This window comes from Equus asinus, chromosome 10, assembly GCF_041296235.1.
Source record: "Equus asinus isolate D_3611 breed Donkey chromosome 10, EquAss-T2T_v2, whole genome shotgun sequence".
NCBI classification, from domain to species: domain Eukaryota; kingdom Metazoa; phylum Chordata; class Mammalia; order Perissodactyla; family Equidae; genus Equus; species Equus asinus.
Window position 1 is genome coordinate 28,148,804 of NC_091799.1, and position 19,186 is coordinate 28,167,989.

The 19,186-nt window shown below is 44.9% G+C and overlaps 2 protein-coding genes across 12 annotated transcripts in view; one reads left to right on the forward strand and one right to left on the reverse strand.

The window, feature by feature from the left end:
• ASTN2 (astrotactin 2) overlaps positions 1–19,186 on the forward strand; it is an 829,157-nt gene that overhangs the window by 613,973 nt on the left and 195,998 nt on the right. The gene's annotated exons all lie outside the window — the stretch shown is intronic.
• Positions 4,900–17,613, reverse strand: TRIM32 (tripartite motif containing 32). 4 transcript variants are annotated; one of them, XM_014830405.3, is made up of 2 exons: positions 17,504–17,613; positions 4,900–7,982 (listed from the first exon to the last, which is right to left on the reverse strand). In XM_014830405.3, the coding sequence occupies exon 2, from the start codon at positions 7,900–7,902 to the stop codon at positions 5,941–5,943; it is 1,962 nt and encodes a 653-aa protein (XP_014685891.1). In that variant the 5' UTR covers positions 7,903–7,982; positions 17,504–17,613; the 3' UTR covers positions 4,900–5,940. The 4 variants fall into 4 exon arrangements, with proteins under 4 accessions (XP_014685891.1, XP_014685892.1, XP_014685894.1 ...); XM_014830406.3 differs by having other exon boundaries at positions 4,900–7,979; positions 17,504–17,577; XM_014830408.3 differs by lacking the exon at positions 17,504–17,613 and adding an exon at positions 17,220–17,342 and having other exon boundaries at positions 4,900–7,979.

Here is a 19,186-nt window from a genome sequence, read left to right on the forward strand (position 1 = left end):
GACCACAGCATTCCACATGGTGACTGCTCTTCCTGCACATGAGCAACCACCAACAGACCCACATATTGCACAGGATATCAGTATTTCTCCTGAACACTCTATAGAATGGGGGCAATGCCTGGTTGAGACAACCAACCAATAGTCATTCCCCTGAGCCTACTAGTGTTAGTCACAGCTTATGCTGGAATCTACACGATTCAATTTGAGACACACAGATAGGTCTGGACCAAGACACATGATCCAGGGCCACTTTACTCCTGTCCCTAAATGCTAATTATCAAAACTTCCAACTTAATTCAGTTAAATCTATAACAGAGGCTTGGGAGGGCTCAGCAAATGCAGTACAAGCAGTATAGCTCAAAGCACAGTTTTGCCATCAGGCAGTGACTCAGAAAACAAGCTAGCCAGCAAAAGAGGCAGTTAGCAAACCAAAGCAAAAGAAAGACCCCCAGTGATGGTGGTCGTTGTCTAACCACTCTGCTTGTTGTACCAAGTGTTGTGGTGATCCCACAAAGAGGGGGACTCATCCAAAACTTGGTTCAGATGTGAGATTGCTGATGCTATCTATGCACATACCAAGTGGGTATGAAAAGGTTTATAACTCATGTAATGAGGCTTTCTGGGCAAAGCAATGTGGGCTCCCAAGCAAGTCCAGAAATAGCTTGAGAAAGCAAGAATGAAGACCAGTTTGTTTTTTAGGTGGTTTGGAGGTAGGATTGGGGTGAGGGTTCCCATGCATGGGCTAGGGGTTGTATGATTTGAACTTCCCACTGGCACCAAAGGGGGAAGAACTCTAGCTTTCTTATCAGCATGTCCAGATGTGGGGCAGAAGATGAAGGGGAGTGGTGAGTTTTGAAAGCTGTAAGCATCAAACATCAAAAAGGGAGTAAGACTCTATTACAAAGTTATATCGAGACTGCAAGACTCATTTGACTTAGGCTTTTGAGGGGGAGCAATTTGTTATTATTTCAGGATTTTAAAAAGGCAGAAAATTTATTTCTGAGAAAACGTCATCAGGGATTCCCAGTAAGGAGATAAATTAGAATATGGGGAGGGGGTGAATTTTCAGACTACACCTTCTCCCTGCACCTTGGCGCCCTCAGGTCTCCAAGGTGACTCTGATCCACACCCTACCACCTCCTTAAAAACGGAACCTCACTGAGCCATGGTTACTGATAGGAGTAAGTGATATGGCTTAGGGCAGGAGGAAATAACCACTTGCATTATTATTTAAAGGAAGGGTCATGGACAAATGGATCACTTTAGACCTTTGAGTTTCTTTAATGGCCCCTAACTCTTGTGTGGTCTTAACTTCCTGCTGGTGCCAACTTCTCACTCATCCCTGTAATGTTGTACCTTTGTTCATGATGTACCCTCTGCCCACAAGGCCCTTTAGCAAACAGATCGTCTCAACTAGAAAGTCTTTCCTCAAACACCTGGTACTCCATTTCTATCTCGTGCCATTTGTCTTATTCTTCAGTGTATTTGTATTATTTTTTACATACCTTATCTCTCCAGCCAGACCACAAGCTACCTGACAGCAGGATTCAGGACTGATTTATCTTTGCATTCATTACTCATATAATTATTGCTAATAACAATAAACAGTAGATGTCTTATATGTGTTTACTGAATAAATAAATAAATGAATGGAATCTCAGATCTTAATATTCTGTAAAAGTATACAATGGCATTATAGTTAAAACCAGGTAAACTGAGTAAATCATGAAAAGAAAATCCTGGTTTTATTTGTATCGGAAAGACACTCATACAAACTCTTCATGTTTTCAATTAGGATTTCAAAGAGTTACTAAATAATTTTCTTTGAGGGAAATAGACTTTTTTTAATCACCAGTTTCATATAATCCTTCTATCACAAAAACAAGGGCAACCTTGAGATACATTTAGTTTACTAGAATTTTAAAATATTTACCACCACTAAAAGTTTATGAAATGTCTGGAAGTCTGCTGAGTGTTTTACATCCATCAGTTCTTCAGAGCAATGTATTAAACAATATAATTTTATTACTAATGAGGAAACTGAGGCCGAGAGACTAACTGACTCAGAGGTCAGAGAGCTAGTAGTGGGGAAACTAGGACTGAACTCAAGCCTCCATGCTTACAAAGGCCAAGTTTTAAGTGCCATATATCACCTCCACCTAATACTGAGATTAATGGCTTATTTTAATTTTTGTAATTATTTGAGTTAGTGAATGTTGACCTAGAAGAAAAAAAAATCCTCTTATGCTAGCTATCTATAGGAATAAACATGCATGTTTGTCAAAAAAAAAATATATATATATGTGTATATATTTTTTTCTTGATTTCATTTAACCTCTCAAAAAGCATCAAGATACCATCTTAATTTAATCAAATAATTAGCCTTTAGGTTTTATGTGCAGCTTTCCTAGTGGGATACATTGCTGTGAATGAGTTTTACCTCTGCCTCTCCAGCAATCCCATTCTTCCTCCAAGAGGTTTTTAAATTAAGAAGCTGAGAAGTGCTGTTCCATCACAGTCCAGGTCTAAAATCTCCCCCAGTTTTAACTTGAACACCAGTTCACCATGAGGGGAAGGAAGCCTTTGTACCCTACAGTCTCAGGCTGGAGTGTACATTGGGATTGACCTTCACTGACACTGCTTATACCTGGCCTTTGAGGAAGTTAAGGACAATAGAACAGTAGATTTCAAACACTTCAGACAGGAAAGACTGAAATAATTTATGGGAAAGTAGACACATTAATATCATTTATCATTAAATCATTCTTTTCTGAACACTTGGCACAGTGCCTGGCCCACAGTAGGTACTCAATAAATATTTGATGAATCATTGCTCCAAAACCTTGAATTCTATATAAATACTCAGAAATGATAAAGGAAAGCAAGGGCTTAACCAACCTGGAAGTCATTTGGTTGCCTTTAGTGCTTTATATACCTTAGAAAAGGGCTTGCCTGAGGATACCTTTGTAAGGGGGCTGTGTTAGGAAGACTCAGGTTACTGGTGGGCCCATCATCATCATCAGGTCAAGTCAATCACAGCCAACTGAAAACTGAGGACCGACTCTGCACTAGGCACCATGTTATGTGCTTGTAGCTAGAGACTAAAAAGTTAGCTCGTAATAAAGCTCAGATATAATATGTGGGCAAATAATTGCAATGATTTATACAGTAATAGAAATTTGAAATAGGTAGAGTGATAGATAGTAAAAAGGAACAGGTGACCAGATTTATGTGGAGACTTGAAGCTAGGGGGAGGAAATGCCTGAGAAAGGTTTTGGTGCCAAATAGGAACCTGTAAAATAGGACAGAGGAAAGGTATTGTTTGGAGTGGTTGCACAGCCTCACGCCACTCTGCAACAATTCAATGAAAAGAAGAGAATAATAGCCGCTGCTTATTGAGTAAGCCAAGACTGGACAGGGTATTTTCACATCTGTTCTCTCACATCTTCTGCTCTTCCCAGACGCAGGTATTGTTTTCACCATTTTCCAGAATAGGAAGAGTTAAATGACTTGCCCATGGCCGTGTGGAGAATAAGATGGAACTGGAAGATAAGCAATGCTGTAGTTCATTGCTTTTTCAGAAAGTGATATGTAGATACTCAAGTTTCGCAATGGCACACAGGAGGTTAGGTGAGGGGATAAAGCCTGTTCTCCAAGTCCACAGATCTGCTTCAACCAGAGCAGCTGCTCTTTGATCTATTGTACATGACAGACTTGCATCTAAGACTATTTGAATAAGGGTACTGCTGCTTAAAAACAAACAAAAAACCCTGCTGTAATGGAGCAAATTAGTTTCTCGGGGCTATACTCTGCAATTTAGTCAACATGGTAGATAGCTGAAAATTGACGGAACTAAGCACAGCCTAAAATATTCACGTCAAAAAAACAAAAATATTCAGACCACAATTATTTCCATTTTGAGCCAGCAGATACCCGCTGTACTTAAGGGCCAAGGCATGAGCGCAGCTCAGAGATGGGGGGTACCTAAACGCTGAATGCCAATAGTGATGGCACTTTCTTCCAAAAGCATCAGCAGCTAGAGGCCTCCTGACCTCGTTTACATCAAGCCAGCCCACAATATTATATTCATGTCTCTGCTGCAAACCATGTGCCAAAGGCTTCGGCCACTGTTACTGCCTCAGCAAGTCCCCCACTGACAGCAAACATAGATCTCCTGCTGCCAGCTGCTACCACAGATAAAGTGGCTCTAATAACTATGGAGTCATTTGTGATGGACTTTTAGTTGGATCAATTTCCTCTCAATTAAACAATCTTTGAAAATCAGGTGCAATTTCATAATCAGAACATGGGGCTTTCTCTAGGTGAAATGCACAAGACAAACTAGTTTAAGATCACTTAATTATCTTCCTTCCTATCCTTTGGCAGCTATCACAACAGAAGCCAAAAAAACGATGCCACCACCAAAAACCAATTTTGAGTAGCTCAGCTTAGCAAATTTTGCTTCCATGAAAGCAAGGTAATAGCTTTTTGGCTTGCCATCAGCCCTGCACCTAAAGAGCAAGATTATGTTGCTTAATAAACACCAAAGCCTGAGGAACCTTGTCACAAATTCCCTCAACCACCTCTGGTCTTAAAAGCACAAAGCATCTTCCTTTTTTGAACTGTAATTACAAGGGTAAAGCAGATGGTGGAGGCTCAGTTTAGAACACGGTGTTGTGACTCTAGACCTTGGGGACTGACTCTGTACACATGTATGCGGGAGTAAGAGCTGGATTATCTTTACATAATGGTGCTTTTGGCTGAATTTTGACCTGGGTAGATCCTTAATGCTCTCAAGGAATGCAGTGTCAGATATGGAAGCCAAACAGCACTGTACCACTTATCCCTCTCCTCACCTCCCCAATTCCTTATTTAATTAAAAGACGTGAACACGAGTGATGAAGAAACAGTTATCAATTATTTAATGCTTCACAGAGGAATGGAAATAAATCCCGAAACCAAATATTATGCACTCACTTGAGGAAGATACAGAATAAGGATCCAACAGTTTTGTGTTTTAGTAATGAAAATGAGATGTGCCCACCTCCCCACTTTGTTGGCCCTGGCCTGTGTTGTACAATTCTGCAGACAACTCTTAGCACAGGTCAGTGGAGAGAAGTAGTATGAAAAATGAGGAGCCCTAGAGACTATCCAAGAGTGTTTGCTGTCTGTGTTAGCATTTATGTTTGTTTATTCTCATCTTCCTATGCTTTGGCATAATTCCAATCCATATGCTCCTTTAAAAAGGCAAGCAATGTCCAGACTAAACCCTGCAAGACCAACCAACTAGGGTCAAACCATTCTGTCACATCTGCACTTAGAGACCAATCCAAGACGGCACAAAACCCCCAGAGCTGAGAGGTACTGCTTTCCAAAGGGACTGTATATCTCCCTTGGTGGTGCTAAATGAATGAGCTTTCACACCAGTAAAGGTGATCAGACCTGAGACATCATGCCACAAGGATACGATGTCTGAAATGTCACTGAAAGGTGGAGCAGATCCCACGGGAGCATGCACACTGAATGCAGCAGGGTTGAAGAGATAGTGTCACAGATGATGCACATTATAATAGGAAGGAAATAATGGACCAGGGTCATGTCATTAAAGCCAAAAGAGAGGAAAATCAACAGAGTCACTACAAGGGCAAATTTCAAATACAGGGGCAAAAGGCTCTCTACTGAAGGCTCAGAAGTGCCTGAGTTCTAATCAGGCTTCAGCTAACCCCACCATGTCTCCTATTTGGGGCAATGCATCTGTTAAAGCTCTATATTTAGGGGGGGAAATAATGCAAATAAACTAAGACAGAGCTTCTAAAATTCTAAGACTACCCAGCTGGAATCAGGACACAGACTGGGTGTACTCCACGGTACCACCAACAATCAAGGAATAACGGAAGGGAAGTTGGCTGGAGAACAGAAGAAATGGATATTTCTCATCCCCTAAGGGGTGGAATATCTTCTCAGGTGGTAGCTGTAAATCTTGATGCAATGATCCCAACAGTCCAAGACCAGCAGCTGCCCCTTAGGCGTGAGGGCAATGCCCACGGGACAGGTGAGCCCCTCTCGAATAAGAACACTATAACCCCCACCCTTAGGAAAGTGGAGAATTTCCTTGCGACTACTGTCAGCCACGATGAGATCACCACGAGCATCCACACACATGCCAGCAATGCAGCGGAAATCTTCATTCTCCGAGAAGAAGTGGCTAATCTGGCGACCCAGCTGCCCATCAGGGCCCACAGAGCCAATGGAGAAGCCACCCTCCAGGTGGTGCTCATTCTGCCGATTCTCCAAATTGAGGCCTAAGCCCTGGGTGAAGTAGACGGTGCCCTCTGCATCACAGGTGACAAATTTGGGCCGCACGGCACTGCAGAGGCAGTTGTATTTGACCACCCCTGCTCCTCGGTCAACAGTAAAGCACCAGAGCTTTCCTCCTTCCACATCAGTTACCACGAACTGACCAGATGGAAGGGCTGTGATGCCCCAGGGTTTGCTCAGCTGGCTCCTGTGACATGCCACACAGTGGCCATCCAATGTGTATACCTTGAGGGAGTTGTCATAGCTGTCAGTCACACCAATCAGCCCATGGCAGTTCATGGCCACTGAGAGAGGAGTGAGATTGGGCAAATCGGCCCCAAGGAAGCTCAGCACAAAGCTATCAATGCCACTGGGGCTGCGGCGGATCTCCTTCAAAAAGCCTTTGCGGGTAAAGACTTGTATGCGGTAGTTGCCACGGTCAGCAACCAGCACCTCGCCTTGACTGGTCACGTAGAGACTGACTGGAAGGTTGAACATGCCTGGAGTGCTGCCTTTGGCCCCCATCTTCTTGAGAAAGAGACACTGCTGGATATTGGCGGCTGTCTCAGAACCCCGCTGCTTAGCAGGCGAGGCCCTAGGGCTGGCAACCACTTCCTCGGGGCTCAAGTCCATCTCTCTAAATGTAACAGAGGTAGAGGCAGCAGAGGCTGCAGCCTCCATGGCCCAGGAATCTTCCATGTTGACTGTCCGGGGCTTCTTAGCAGCCTGCCCAATTTGGAGGGGGCCCACATGGCCCACCTTAAGGAGCTCCACATCCTGCAGGGTGAGCTCCCGGGGCAGGCTGGCAGTCAGCTCTGGCTCCTCCTCATCAGCTGTCTCCTCCAGTAGTGCTACATCGGCCTGCTTGATCTTGGCCAGGAAGTAGTCACAGCGAGACACAGCCTGCACCTCTGCAATGTTAAGCAAGTAACTCTGCTCTTCTATCACTTGACTATTGGACTTCTCAACCTCAGCCAAAGAGCCCGTGAAGAACTTGCGGGAGCGAGCCAGCTCTTCCTGGACCCGGCGCTCCTCGTGCCCATACTCCTGGAGAACTGCTTTATACCTTGCCTGAAGGTCCTTGGAGACACCTTCCAAGGCTACCTTCCGCCGCTGCAGCTCCCCCATAAGCTCCCGCAGACGGGCCAACTTCTCACCAAAGTCCCGTCGTCGCTCCTCGGCAGCCTCTTTCACAGGGAGTGTACAGTGGCCAGGAGGCTGGTGGTCTGCCTCGCGGCAGGGCTCACATAACACCACGCCACAGCTCCGGCAGAACTGCCGGGGCAGCCGCCGCCCACAGGACCGGCACATGAGCAGCCCCACGGCCTCACTGAGCCCAGCTGTGTCAATGATCTTCAGCACTGTCAGGTTGTCTGTCAGCTGCGTCAGGCTGGTTATGCGGGTAATCTTGCTGCAAAAGGGACAGCGGACACCATTGATGCTACTGGCCAGTAGCTTCTCCAGGCACTGGCGGCAGATGGTATGGCCACAGTGCAGGAGCTTGGGCCGCAGCTGCTCCTCTGTGAAGGACTCCATGCAGATGGGGCATTCCAGCACTTCCCGGAGGGCATCCAGGTTCAGGTGAGAAGCTGCTGCTGCGGCCATTGCTCTTCCTTTGAAGGGTCCTGCTAGCACAGCCCAGAACTGAATAGCTTAGTATTCATGCTCCAGAAGGTCAAATCCTGCTAAAGAGAAAAAGGAGCCATTATTCCATTGCCTGTAAGAATTAATTCACTCACGAAACATTTAGAGAATAACTATGATCACTCATTCAGTCATTGACTTATTTAACAAGTATTTACTGTGTTAGGTAATGGTGACACACAAGGAAACAAAACAGACAAGGCATTGCATACTGGATAAAAATTCAAATTCAGGATATTTAGTTGTGTGACCTTAAAGGAGTAACCTAAACTTCCCAAAGCTCAGTTTCCCATCACCCAACTATAAAATTTAAATAATAATGTTGCCTACTTTATATGGTTTTGGGAAGGGTTAAATAGTATGATGAATACGATGTACTTAGTATAGCACCTGGAAAGTAGTATGCTTGATAAATGTTCATTATTATTTTTATATTTTGAGAAGTCTAAAATTCATAATTTATATTACTAGAAAACTTACGTACAGGAAAGGATTACACGCAAAGTTCTGCAGGAGCACAGCGGGTGGGGTAATGAATGGATTCTGCCTAGAGGAACAGGGGAAGCCTTCCCAGAAGCAGTGACACTCCTGAGATACGTCTTGAAAGAAACAAGGCAACAAGATAGATAAAGGCCTTTTAAGCAAAGAAAACTGAGTGAGCAAGAGCACGGAGACTCTTTTATTGTGTTGTATAGAGTTTACTGTGTCATGTTTGGGGGCCTAGGGATCATCCAGAGAAACAGAAAATGATGATGATGATTAGCTTTAGTTGATCAGCAAAACATTAGGTCAGAAAATACATGTATTTTCCACTCATTTATCCCTCTATCTACTCACCTATCCACCCATTTAAGACTAGGGACCATGTACTATACTGACACTAAAGTTTTCAGGACATGAATTCTGCCCTTCGGATGCTCAACCTTTAGGAAAGAAGACAAGAACTAAGTAAATAATAATTAAGGCAGAAAGCAGTATCATAAATGAAATATGAACTAAGTTTGATGGGGGCTAGGAGAGATTCACTCTAACTTGAAAGGAAATGGAATTTTCTGAGGGGAGATGGCACTTGATAGACACCTGAGGGATGCATAGATATGTGGAGATAGGAGAAAGGGAGTACCAGGCAAAGGGCTCAGTCTTAACAAAAGTTAGAAAACAAGGGAAAGGACAAGAACTTCCAGAAGTAGAAAGAGAAGAGAACACAGCCTCTCTGGGTTTGTTTCCTCGTCTGTAACATGAGAATAATGCTGCCTTCATAAGGTCAATGTAAAGATTAAATGAGGCAGTATATGTAGTGTATAAAATGCTAACATTTGGCTCGGCACCAAAAAGCCCTTAAATTTTAGGTCTCTCTTCTCTCATCCTTAGGTTAAAATTGTGGGAAAATATAGGGGGATTATAGTAACCGGTTTAGGAATTGGAGAATGATGATAAAAGTCTACAGAGCCAAAATAAGACCTTTGAACTTCATTTTGATGGGCATAGTGAAGCAATGCATGTTTTGGAGCAGGAACTGATATGATCAAAGCTGAATGGAGTGGAGAAAAAAAGCAGAGAAACTAGTTTGGAAGCTACTGCAAAATTGCCTGGGGGAGGTAATTGGGAGCCTGAACTAGGCAGCAGGTTGTGAAAATGGAAAGAAGATGCATTTGAGCAATATTCCAGAAGTGCAATCACTAAGATTTGTAAACTCAGTGGATTAGGGTGGGGAAGCGGTGGAGCTAAGACAGCCAGAAGACTCAAGCCCAGATGACTAAAAAAATGGTAGCGCCTCATGAAGACAATTTATCTTGGGCCTGGAATAGCCCCTGCTTTACAGAGTACATGCCATCAATACTCCCACCCTCCTTAACCCACATATGCTCATGAAGTAGAACACGAGATCTCAGTACTCTGCAGCCTTATGTCATTGTCAATTTATACCAAAATTAGAATGAATACATGTAGTAAGGTGAGGCACATGGATAAATTTAGCTCTTCTTAAATGCAAATCCTACAGCTGCACCTGTGCAGTCTCACGATATGCAGACGGTCAACCGGTCAACCATCAAGGAGAAGGAGGTGGAGGGCAAGCATGCTTGGTTTTACGGACAATGCAGCAAGCTTTGCAAATGTCAACTCTTCCTCCAGGCAAACAGAAGAAGGGGAGTCAATGCAGAGATACATATTACAAATTTCCGTCACGTTTAGCTTTGAATGCAATCTGACAAATATTCAGCAGGAGACATGTACAATTTATCTGAAGGCAATCCCACCTCCCTGAAATTACACTTCTCTTTTACTAGAGAGGAAATAGTATCTATCTAGTACCTACTATCTGCTGGATACTATGCTAGATGTTTCGTATAATCACATTTAATCCTCATAATGACCCATTGAAGTAGGTACTATTTTTATTATCCTATTTTACAGTTGAGGAAACTAAGGCTCAGAAAAACTGGCTGAAGGTCACATAGCTCAAACTTAGTAGAACCCACAAAACAGATAAGTTTAACTTTGTCTAACCCAACATTACTATTATTTCAAGCTTTTTTTTTTTTTTTTTTTACTGTCATATAACACTTATTAACAAGTGCTCTCTAGACCATACTCTGGGAAATGCAGCCTTGTAGCATATAATTTTCTCCACAAGGAGGAACAGTAATACAGTTATGAGAGTTAGCTGCTGTAGACTGGCTTAGATTGATTTATTAGCTGAGTGACCTACTCCCACACACCAGCCTTGCAAGCTATTACGACTCAAATCCATGCCTCTACAAAATGACACATTACCGCATATCATGAAGATCTCATGTGAAAATCGGAAACTGTGAATGCTGAATTCTTAAATGCCATAGGTCTGGGGACAATATAGAAATACGGATAGAAAACTCAGCTCAGGATCCAGGCAAACCTTCTCAATTCTAAACCAGTAAAATAGCTTCAGTGCTCTCTTCCATCATCTGGGACAACAGACTGAGGGCAACATTTGGTGTTTGGATCCAGAGCATGTTACCTTACAATGCACAGGGACATCTGTTCTTCCCAGAGCTGGCACTGCAGATCAGCTAATTAAACAAGTCTGCCAACTTGTAAAGATACCAGCAAATTCATTCCCCAGCTTTCTGGAATATCATATCACCTCCTTCAATTAAAAAGCTCCCTGCTTCCCTGTCTCAGCGATCCACTTTAAAAATGAATTTACTATGCCACATCCGTACCCCAAATTATCTCAGCTGTCTGCAGCTTCACTAGGCTCTTTTGAGGCAGAAAAGCATGTAAAGGAGTCTTGCCCTGAAGCTGCCCTGCTTTGCCAGGGAAACATGAATTCCCATCACTAAAGCATCAGGCATGGAGACAGCCTCAGACCTGGAAAGAGCCTAAACCATGTCTCCCATTTCCACGACCTGGGAACACTGCTTTCAGCAGGATCCTAGCCTGATTTGAAGCTAAGGCAAATACAGCCCCTCATCCAGGACACATCCAGTAATTATTGTTAATTCTGAGAATGACTCCAATGGAAGGTCGATTTGAACTTAGTTTCCCTGAAGAGACTAGACAGGTGAAAGAAACTGTCATAGCATCCCAAGTCTTTAAGTTAGCTGCCCATTTTCTGCCAGCCGTAAAATCTAAAACCAATCAGATGAACCCCCAGCATGTTATTTATAATCTTGGCTGTCTTCACAATACCTTCAACGTGTTTCCTCTTGTACACGTTGTACTGTCAACTCTTGACCCCTCACGTCGTTCTCACCTCAGCTTACCCACCTCCCACTCCTTTGATCTCATGATTAATACGGCACATCTCATACTGATACTAGCCCAGCTCTTCACCTCCAGATGAGAATCTACCCTTAAGCTGTGTTTGCCCCGGCTGCCCTAAGACTCAGGAAAATTCTACAGTCACATCCTAGCCTGATCTAGCCGCTTCTGCATCACCATGCTTTCCCCGGTCCGTGATATAAATAACCAGCACAGCAGAAAAAAAGCAAAAACAAACCAAAAAACACACGAACCGTGAAGTCAGACAGAACTGGGATCAAGTCGGCACTGTCACTTACAAGTTGTGGGACAGTAGGCAAGTTATTTAACTTCACTAGACCTGTTTTCTTACTTTATAAGAAGGTTACTGTGATAACTAGGGATAATGCATATAAAGTGCTTAGCCTAGAAACTGGTAGGTATGTAATGAAAGATTGCTATTTATCATAATTTTAGTAACAATCAAGAATGGTGTCAACAATAACAACTAGTACAGTATTATTAAAGCATTCAGTTTACTGCCATTTTGAAAGGATGAAGAGTCTCTCCTTTCATGGCACATAAAGGCACATAAGGATTAATAAAAGGACCAGTCAGCTTTGAAGGAATTTGATTGAGGGCATGAGACACCCATGCTAGAAACTGATGGGCAAATGAATTCACAACTTCTCTTGCCCAGGAAATAAGCTGCTGTGGCTCCTTCTAGCACAGACTAAATATGGAATGCTAGAATTAGCAGTGATCTCAAGGAATAATATAGATGAGTAAACTGAGATCAAGAGAGAGAAACCAAGACCTCATAAATCATATGGCAGAACTAGGGCTAAAAGGCAAGAACTGGGGGAGGGCAGTATGATATAGATTAAGAAAGCGGGCTCAGGGATCAGGCTTCCTGGATTTGAATCCCAGCTCTACCACTTAACTGTGGAGACTTGGGCAAGTGACCTAACCTCTCTAGCTCTCAGTTTATCTAAGAAAAAGGGCTGTAAAGTATCCTCCTCACAAGGTTATTGTAAAGATTAAATGAGATTATGTGTATAACGTGCTTAGGACAGTACCAAGCCAGGCATGCAATTAACAGTGCAGTAAATAATAGTTTTGAGGAATAGCAGTGGCAGCTACCACCCAGCCTATGAGAAGAAACGAACAGGCACTTTTCAACAGGGAGATGGTACCCAAGATAACAGATACATACATTTCAAAAACAAAAATTCTGAGCCTTCCTGGGAGATTGTTTTACCTGCTCTCAGAATCAAAGGAAGAGAGATGACCTAAGGTTTCAAATCTCCATCCAATGCTTGAGGCCCCACCACAGGGTAGTTCTCTAGTTATCTCTACTTCCTTTACCTCTATCAGCCCCCTGGGGCCTAGGCCACGAGCAAAACTGGAGAACTTGAAGCAATTAATTAAACAAATCTTTACTGGGCACCTAGTATGAGTCCAGCCCCATGAAAACATTGGAGATATAATTTTGAGCAAAACCAGACGTGAATAGAGCTCTTCACCCAAAAACTAGAAAACACATAAAATAGTACTGCATTTCCTTTTACAAGACATAAAGGTCTATCCTACTGTTCACCCACTTCCCTGGTTTGACTGGGTTTTTTGCAAGGTTTATCACATTTCCTTTCATGACAGCTTTCTAAACTGCATAGATTCCTCCTGCATTTGAGTGGAATGCTAATCAAGCGCATAACCATCTCCAGAAGCCAATGGTCACTCTCTGGGAGTGGCTAGCAGGACTGATGTTAAGAAAGTCAGTGACTTCCCCACCTGACACTCACCAGTCCTAAATCCAGTTTAAATTACTCAGTGCATTTAAGGCCCCTGTAAACAGCTAAGATAAACTCAACAGGTGGGGGCTTATAGGGAAACACAGACAGGACCCCAAAGGTGGACCAGTCTAGGACACACAAAACAGCCCAGAAGGAAATGTTTGTGGGAAAGGAAATAGCCAAAATATGTCAAGGGCAGGTTAAATCAATAACAGACTTTGCTGGAAAAATGCTTGTCAGTTCTCTGTCTTCCTCTAAAACTGCAGGACCTAGAAAGGTTCCCTGGCATCTTCCACAAACATTTGGGTAACACCAATGCTGCCAATATGCCTCAAAGAATATAGGACAAGGGAAAAATCAACAGCCTTTTCTCAGCAGACCTCTGACTCATCTCAAACCACTCAACTCTCTTTCAGTTTCTTTTTCTGCAGACAACACATGCTCATTTAATCATGAGATTCTGATTAAAGGATCAGGAAGCAGATCCTGGGAAAGGCACACGAAGGGAAGGGATGGGAATTTGGAGGAGACTCGCAGCGGCTCCTTGGGTCAGCGAAATTTGGCAAACCAACCTTCAGTTCCCTTCCAGCATTGCCTTCTTCTCAGAAAACGACCATTTATTGTCAGGCACTTTTTATACATTATCTCTTATTCTCGTAACCACCATGTGAAGTATGTGTTATTCCTCTTTATAAACGAGGAAACTAAAGCTTGGAGAAAAACAATCTGTCCAAGGTCTCGAAGCTGGGAAGTAGAAGAACCGAGATTCAAATCCAGGTGTGTCAACTCACAGCCATAAAACCACACCCACTCCAAAGATGAGTTACAGTTCCCAAGCCGATTAGGCTACCATTAGCTCCAGGCAGAGTCTGGCTGACAGGCTGGTAAAGGCACCTAGGAATGATTTTTAAATCTGATTGTTCTACCAGGACATAATGGAGGGAGTGTCACAGAGACAATGATCCACTTCAAGGGCCCTGTAAACTTCTGACTACCAACCCCTCTCTCGACATAGGCGTATGGGTTCTTAAGTGTTGGAAAAGCCTTTCTAATAAAACTAGTGCAAAGTAATTCAGGAGTCAGACAGAACTGACTGGGCTCGCATCCCTACTTTGCCACTTGCCATGTAGCCTTGGATTATGCAACCTATTAGTTTTCTCATCTGTAAAATGGGGAACAACAGCTAGATGGTTGGCAGGATCACCGGCAGGACAGATGCACATAGTAAGGACTGAATAAATGGGAGCTATTTGTATTTTTACTAGACTGAAGATGACAAGGGCAGGTGGTCCCAGATCACCTAGTAACTTAGCAGCAGGGGAAGAAGTTTTGGATTTCAAGCTTCTGATTCCCAGGCTGATTCAATTCCCATTACATAATTTTCCTTAGGGGTGTGTGTGGATATTCCAGCTCAGTCTCTTGCCTTCTGACCTATAGTCCTACTATGTTTCTCAACTGGCTTTAGCAATGCTGTAGCTAGTCCTGGAGCTGAGACAGAAAATGCTGTGACTCTGTCCTAGGGGAAAGATGCCCCAAAGAGATCATTCAGAACAGTAATTACTCTGGAGAGTATGCCTTCAGCTTCAATCCCTGGTATGAGGTATTTTTTCAAGCCAGTGGTCTCCATACCTCACACTCTAGTCCCATTCATGTCATCCTCCTGCTAACCTCAAGCTCCTCCCCTTATCTACCCACCAGTCCTGGTCTAAGAGCAAATGAAGAACAAAGTCCAGGGCTACTCCCTACCTAATCAGATTTATCCCCTTTAGAGTTTCATTTGATATCAGCCATACTCACTGAGCAGTCCTTTCACTGAGGGGAATGGGCTGAGATGATAAGACTAAGCAGGCCCCAGCAAGGAAAAAACGAGCAGGAATATACAAGGTTACAGAAATCTGAATTTGAGCCTCACTCTGCCATTCCCAGCTAAGGAACCTTAGTCAATTCCTAAGCCTTAGTTTCCTTATATGTAAAACTGGATATACTAGAGCCTACTTAGTAGGGATATTAGAAAAACTGAGTAAGAAAGTAGGTATAAAAATTGAAACCTACTAAATTTTGAACACTAACTATACACCAAATACTAGCACTATCATTTACTTCACTGAATCTTCACAATAGTCCTACAATGTAAGTCCTGTTATTAACCCCATTTTACAGATGAAGAGTCAAGCACAGGGAGGTTAAGTAACTCATTCAGGATCACAAAGTTAGGAAGAGATAGAGCCAGGATTTGAATCCAGTATATCTGACTCTAGAGCAGGGTTTCTTATCTTTGGCACTACTGACATCTTGGGCTGGATAATTCTTTATGGTGGGGGCTATCCAGTGCACTGTAGGAGGTTTTAACAGCATCCCTGGTGTCTACCCACTAGAGGCCAGTAGTACCCCACACCCCAACTATGACAACCAAAACTATCTCCAGACATTGCCAAATGTCTCCTGGGGGACAACACCACCCCTTGTTAGGAACCACTGCTTTGGAACTTGGCACAGGACTAAATGCTCAATACATATGAGTTTGTAAGCCTTTTCGTGTCTCTCTCTGAGCCCAAACACCTCATTCACAGGGCCACTGCCTCTTCGAGCTGTAATGGACCTTACATAGGATTAATTCAATCTATTTATTTAACTGATGAGCAAAATAAGGCCTGAGATCATGTTCCACTCATCCCCTGGAGGTCTCACACACTAAGTGCTGTCACAATTTGAAGGCACAGGGAAAGGGGAACTTAGGCAGATGACCTTGAATAGTCTCCTGCTTCATGCCCCCTTTGACAACTCTCTTCTTCCCCCAAGCCTACCACTTTCAGCAGGCCCAGGTTCACAGTGGAGGCAGTGGCAGGACCATGGCTGCCTGATGAAAAGGGAGATTCTGCCTCTCCTTCAGGAGTCCTGATCTCTAAAGACTTATGACTTTGCTGCTGAACCCCTGAACCCTGCTAAAGTTCATACACTCATATATCGTTTCATGCATTACTTCTAGGTCTTTGGGTCCCCAGACCTCCCTTCCCATGCAGACACTTCAGGAAAATTCCTTTAGCATCCCAAGACACCAATCCACAAATCTATTCGGAGTCCTTTAATTCTATAGCTCAGATGATATGTCCCCACCCCACCACTCAACCAGCCCCAAATCCTGTTCCCAGCTCTCTTACAATACAGAATTCCATCCTTTTGGACTCTATATGGCAACCTTCACCAATTCTGCGTTCATGCGCCCAAATCCCTCTGACATAGCTCCTTTAACCTGTTTCTAAGTCTCCGCAGACTTCAACCCTGCATCCCAGCTTAACACCCCAATCTCACACCTCACTCTGAGTCCCCATCCCCTGCATTCCAGCAGGCAGTGTGTCACCCTCCAACCTTGCTCCTTCCTCTTTTACCCATCCCATGTCACAGCACGGGTTGCCTTCAAACCTTAGGCAGGTCCCTTCTTTTTGCTAACAAGATGTTGCCCCCCTAGAACTCAGCCCCTCAATTTTCCCCAGAGTCCACCTGGGAAAACGCCTCCTCCTTAGCAATTAGGATAGCCCCAGACCCTGCTCCCTCCGATCTCAGATCTTGCTCCCCCTTCCATGCCTACTGCCCACGGATTCCCTCAAGTCTCCTGCGATTCTGCACCCCAAATCTCATCAGGGCTCCCCAATTTTCTTCTATATTTCCGAAATTCTGCACCCCTGATCCCTCCAGAGCCTTCAGATCCCCTCCCATCTCCCAGATGCTGCACACCGTCTCTCCTCAGGGCCCCCACATTACCTCATACCTCCCGAGATGCTGCACCGCGAATCTTCTCAGAGCCCCTCGCTCCCCTCCCGGAGCTGCATCTCCTCCGAGCTCCTCGGTCCCCTCCGCAGCCTGCCCCTCGCCGCCCCACCCCCATCCCCACCTCGGCCCTGCCCCTCAGATCCGCTCCCCAGACCCTGCCATTTGGGCGTGGCCCGGCCGCTGCACGCTAGCACAGCCCCCTGCCCCGCCGGTCAGCCACCGCCCACGACTCCGGCCGCGGTCCCTCGTCCCCGACCCTCCTTCCCGCCCCCTACCTGACCGCCCGCCGCTCCGACGCCTCCACCGCCGCCAGCCCACCCGCCCGTCGCTTTCTGCGCACGCGCCGGCGCGCGCCCCTTAGTGGGCACCAATTCGCAGAGCCGCCTGTCCGTCACTGCGCCCCGCCCCCCGACGCATGCTGGGGCTTGAAGTCCGGCGGGCCGAGCGGCCGCGTAGGGGAGAGCTCTCAGCTAAGAACCGCGGAGCCCTAGGAACACGTCATTCAGCTATCTGTCTCCGTTGTACAGATAAAAAAACTGAGGCGAAAGGGGCCTGCCCAAGTTCCCTCAGAGTCAGGAGCTAAACCAGAACTCGTGTGTCGGACTCCAATGTGTGTCAACCCTGTCGCTAAACCACGACCTCCAGGAGTGGTCCTCAACAAAGCCTGGCGCCTCGCAGGAAGGCCTCTCTGAACCTCAGCTTTCCCATCTGAGAAATGGGCTAAGGAAGACCGCAACTTCCACTCTGGGGCCAGCACGGAAGCTGAACTCAATTAGAAAGGTAGTTCTTCGGGCCTGGCGTTTCTCCCTGTGACACGCAGCCGCAGAGACAAGTTTATCTGTTGAACAAATTGCTCTGCCCAAGGAGTCTTCCTCCTGCTCAGCTGGGAGGCCGACAGCAGAGGTGGATACAGGAATGCAAGCTAGATAGAGCTCTCCTCCCTGCAGATCGAAGGTACCCAGGAACCCAAATCCAAGTCTAGCTTTGAGGGAGCCAGGAAAGGGTAAAGTCTTCCCATGTGGGAGGTGGTCTGGCCGACTGGCTGCGAGGACCTGTGGCCGCTTAGGTATAGGTAGTTTGAGGCCAATTACTGGCTCTTGCAGGTGACCATATAGTATAGCCTAGGAGCGGGAAGGGGTTTGGAGTAGGATGGGTTTGGACTTGAAACTCCACTTAGGTATGTGACCCTACATAATGACAAAACAGCGATCAAAAACAGTAGCAAAACCTACATCTTTGAGCACTTCGTGTCGGGCTGGAGCACTTCACATGATGGTTCACTTCATCCTCGCAATGACCCTAGTAGATAAGCAACTGATGTCCAGGTGGTTAAACAGCAAGGCCACATGTTCATAAGTATAAAGCCCAGATTGGAACTTGATTCTATATGAGAACCCACTCTCTTAACCTTGTTTAATCTCTCTGTCCATTTCTTTATCTCTAAAAGGAGATGAGGTTTGCTATGAGGATTAACCAAGATTATGGATATATAGAGATTTTCGCTTAATTGAGGATATTTTTTTTTTTTTAATTGCAGTTAGCTCTTACACTCTTGAGACTGCTGATTCCAGAAGCCCCAGCATTTCAGATATTGAAGGCAATAGGAGGCTGGGTTGGTATACTTCATGGCATCCTTTGAACAGGTCTGGGGGCTCTGGATGCCTGGGTTAGCATAGAGCTCTGGAGCTATCTGAGACTTCAAGGATGTACTTGCAGTCCAGGGCTAGCCAGGGTTTGACCAGACAGGCCAGGAATAGGTTGAGTCAGGAGGGGGCCCAGTCAGGGGCTAAAGGGCCCTGTGGCAGGTTTTGCTCAAAATTGGCAGCCAGTGGATGCAAACGGAACCTTGCAGGGCCAGGGGAGAAGGGGTGCTTGCTTCTCCCACCTTCCTGAGCTCCTGGGAACTCCAAGGTGCTCTCTGCATGCTCAGCAAGTAGCAGCACTTGTAATTTGATGAT

What these genes read in the sequence shown, in the direction of transcription:
- TRIM32 (XM_014830405.3), bottom strand. Translation starts at nt 7,902, where the DNA reads ATGGCCGCAGCAGCAGCTTCTCACCTGAACCTGGATGCCCTCCGGGAA.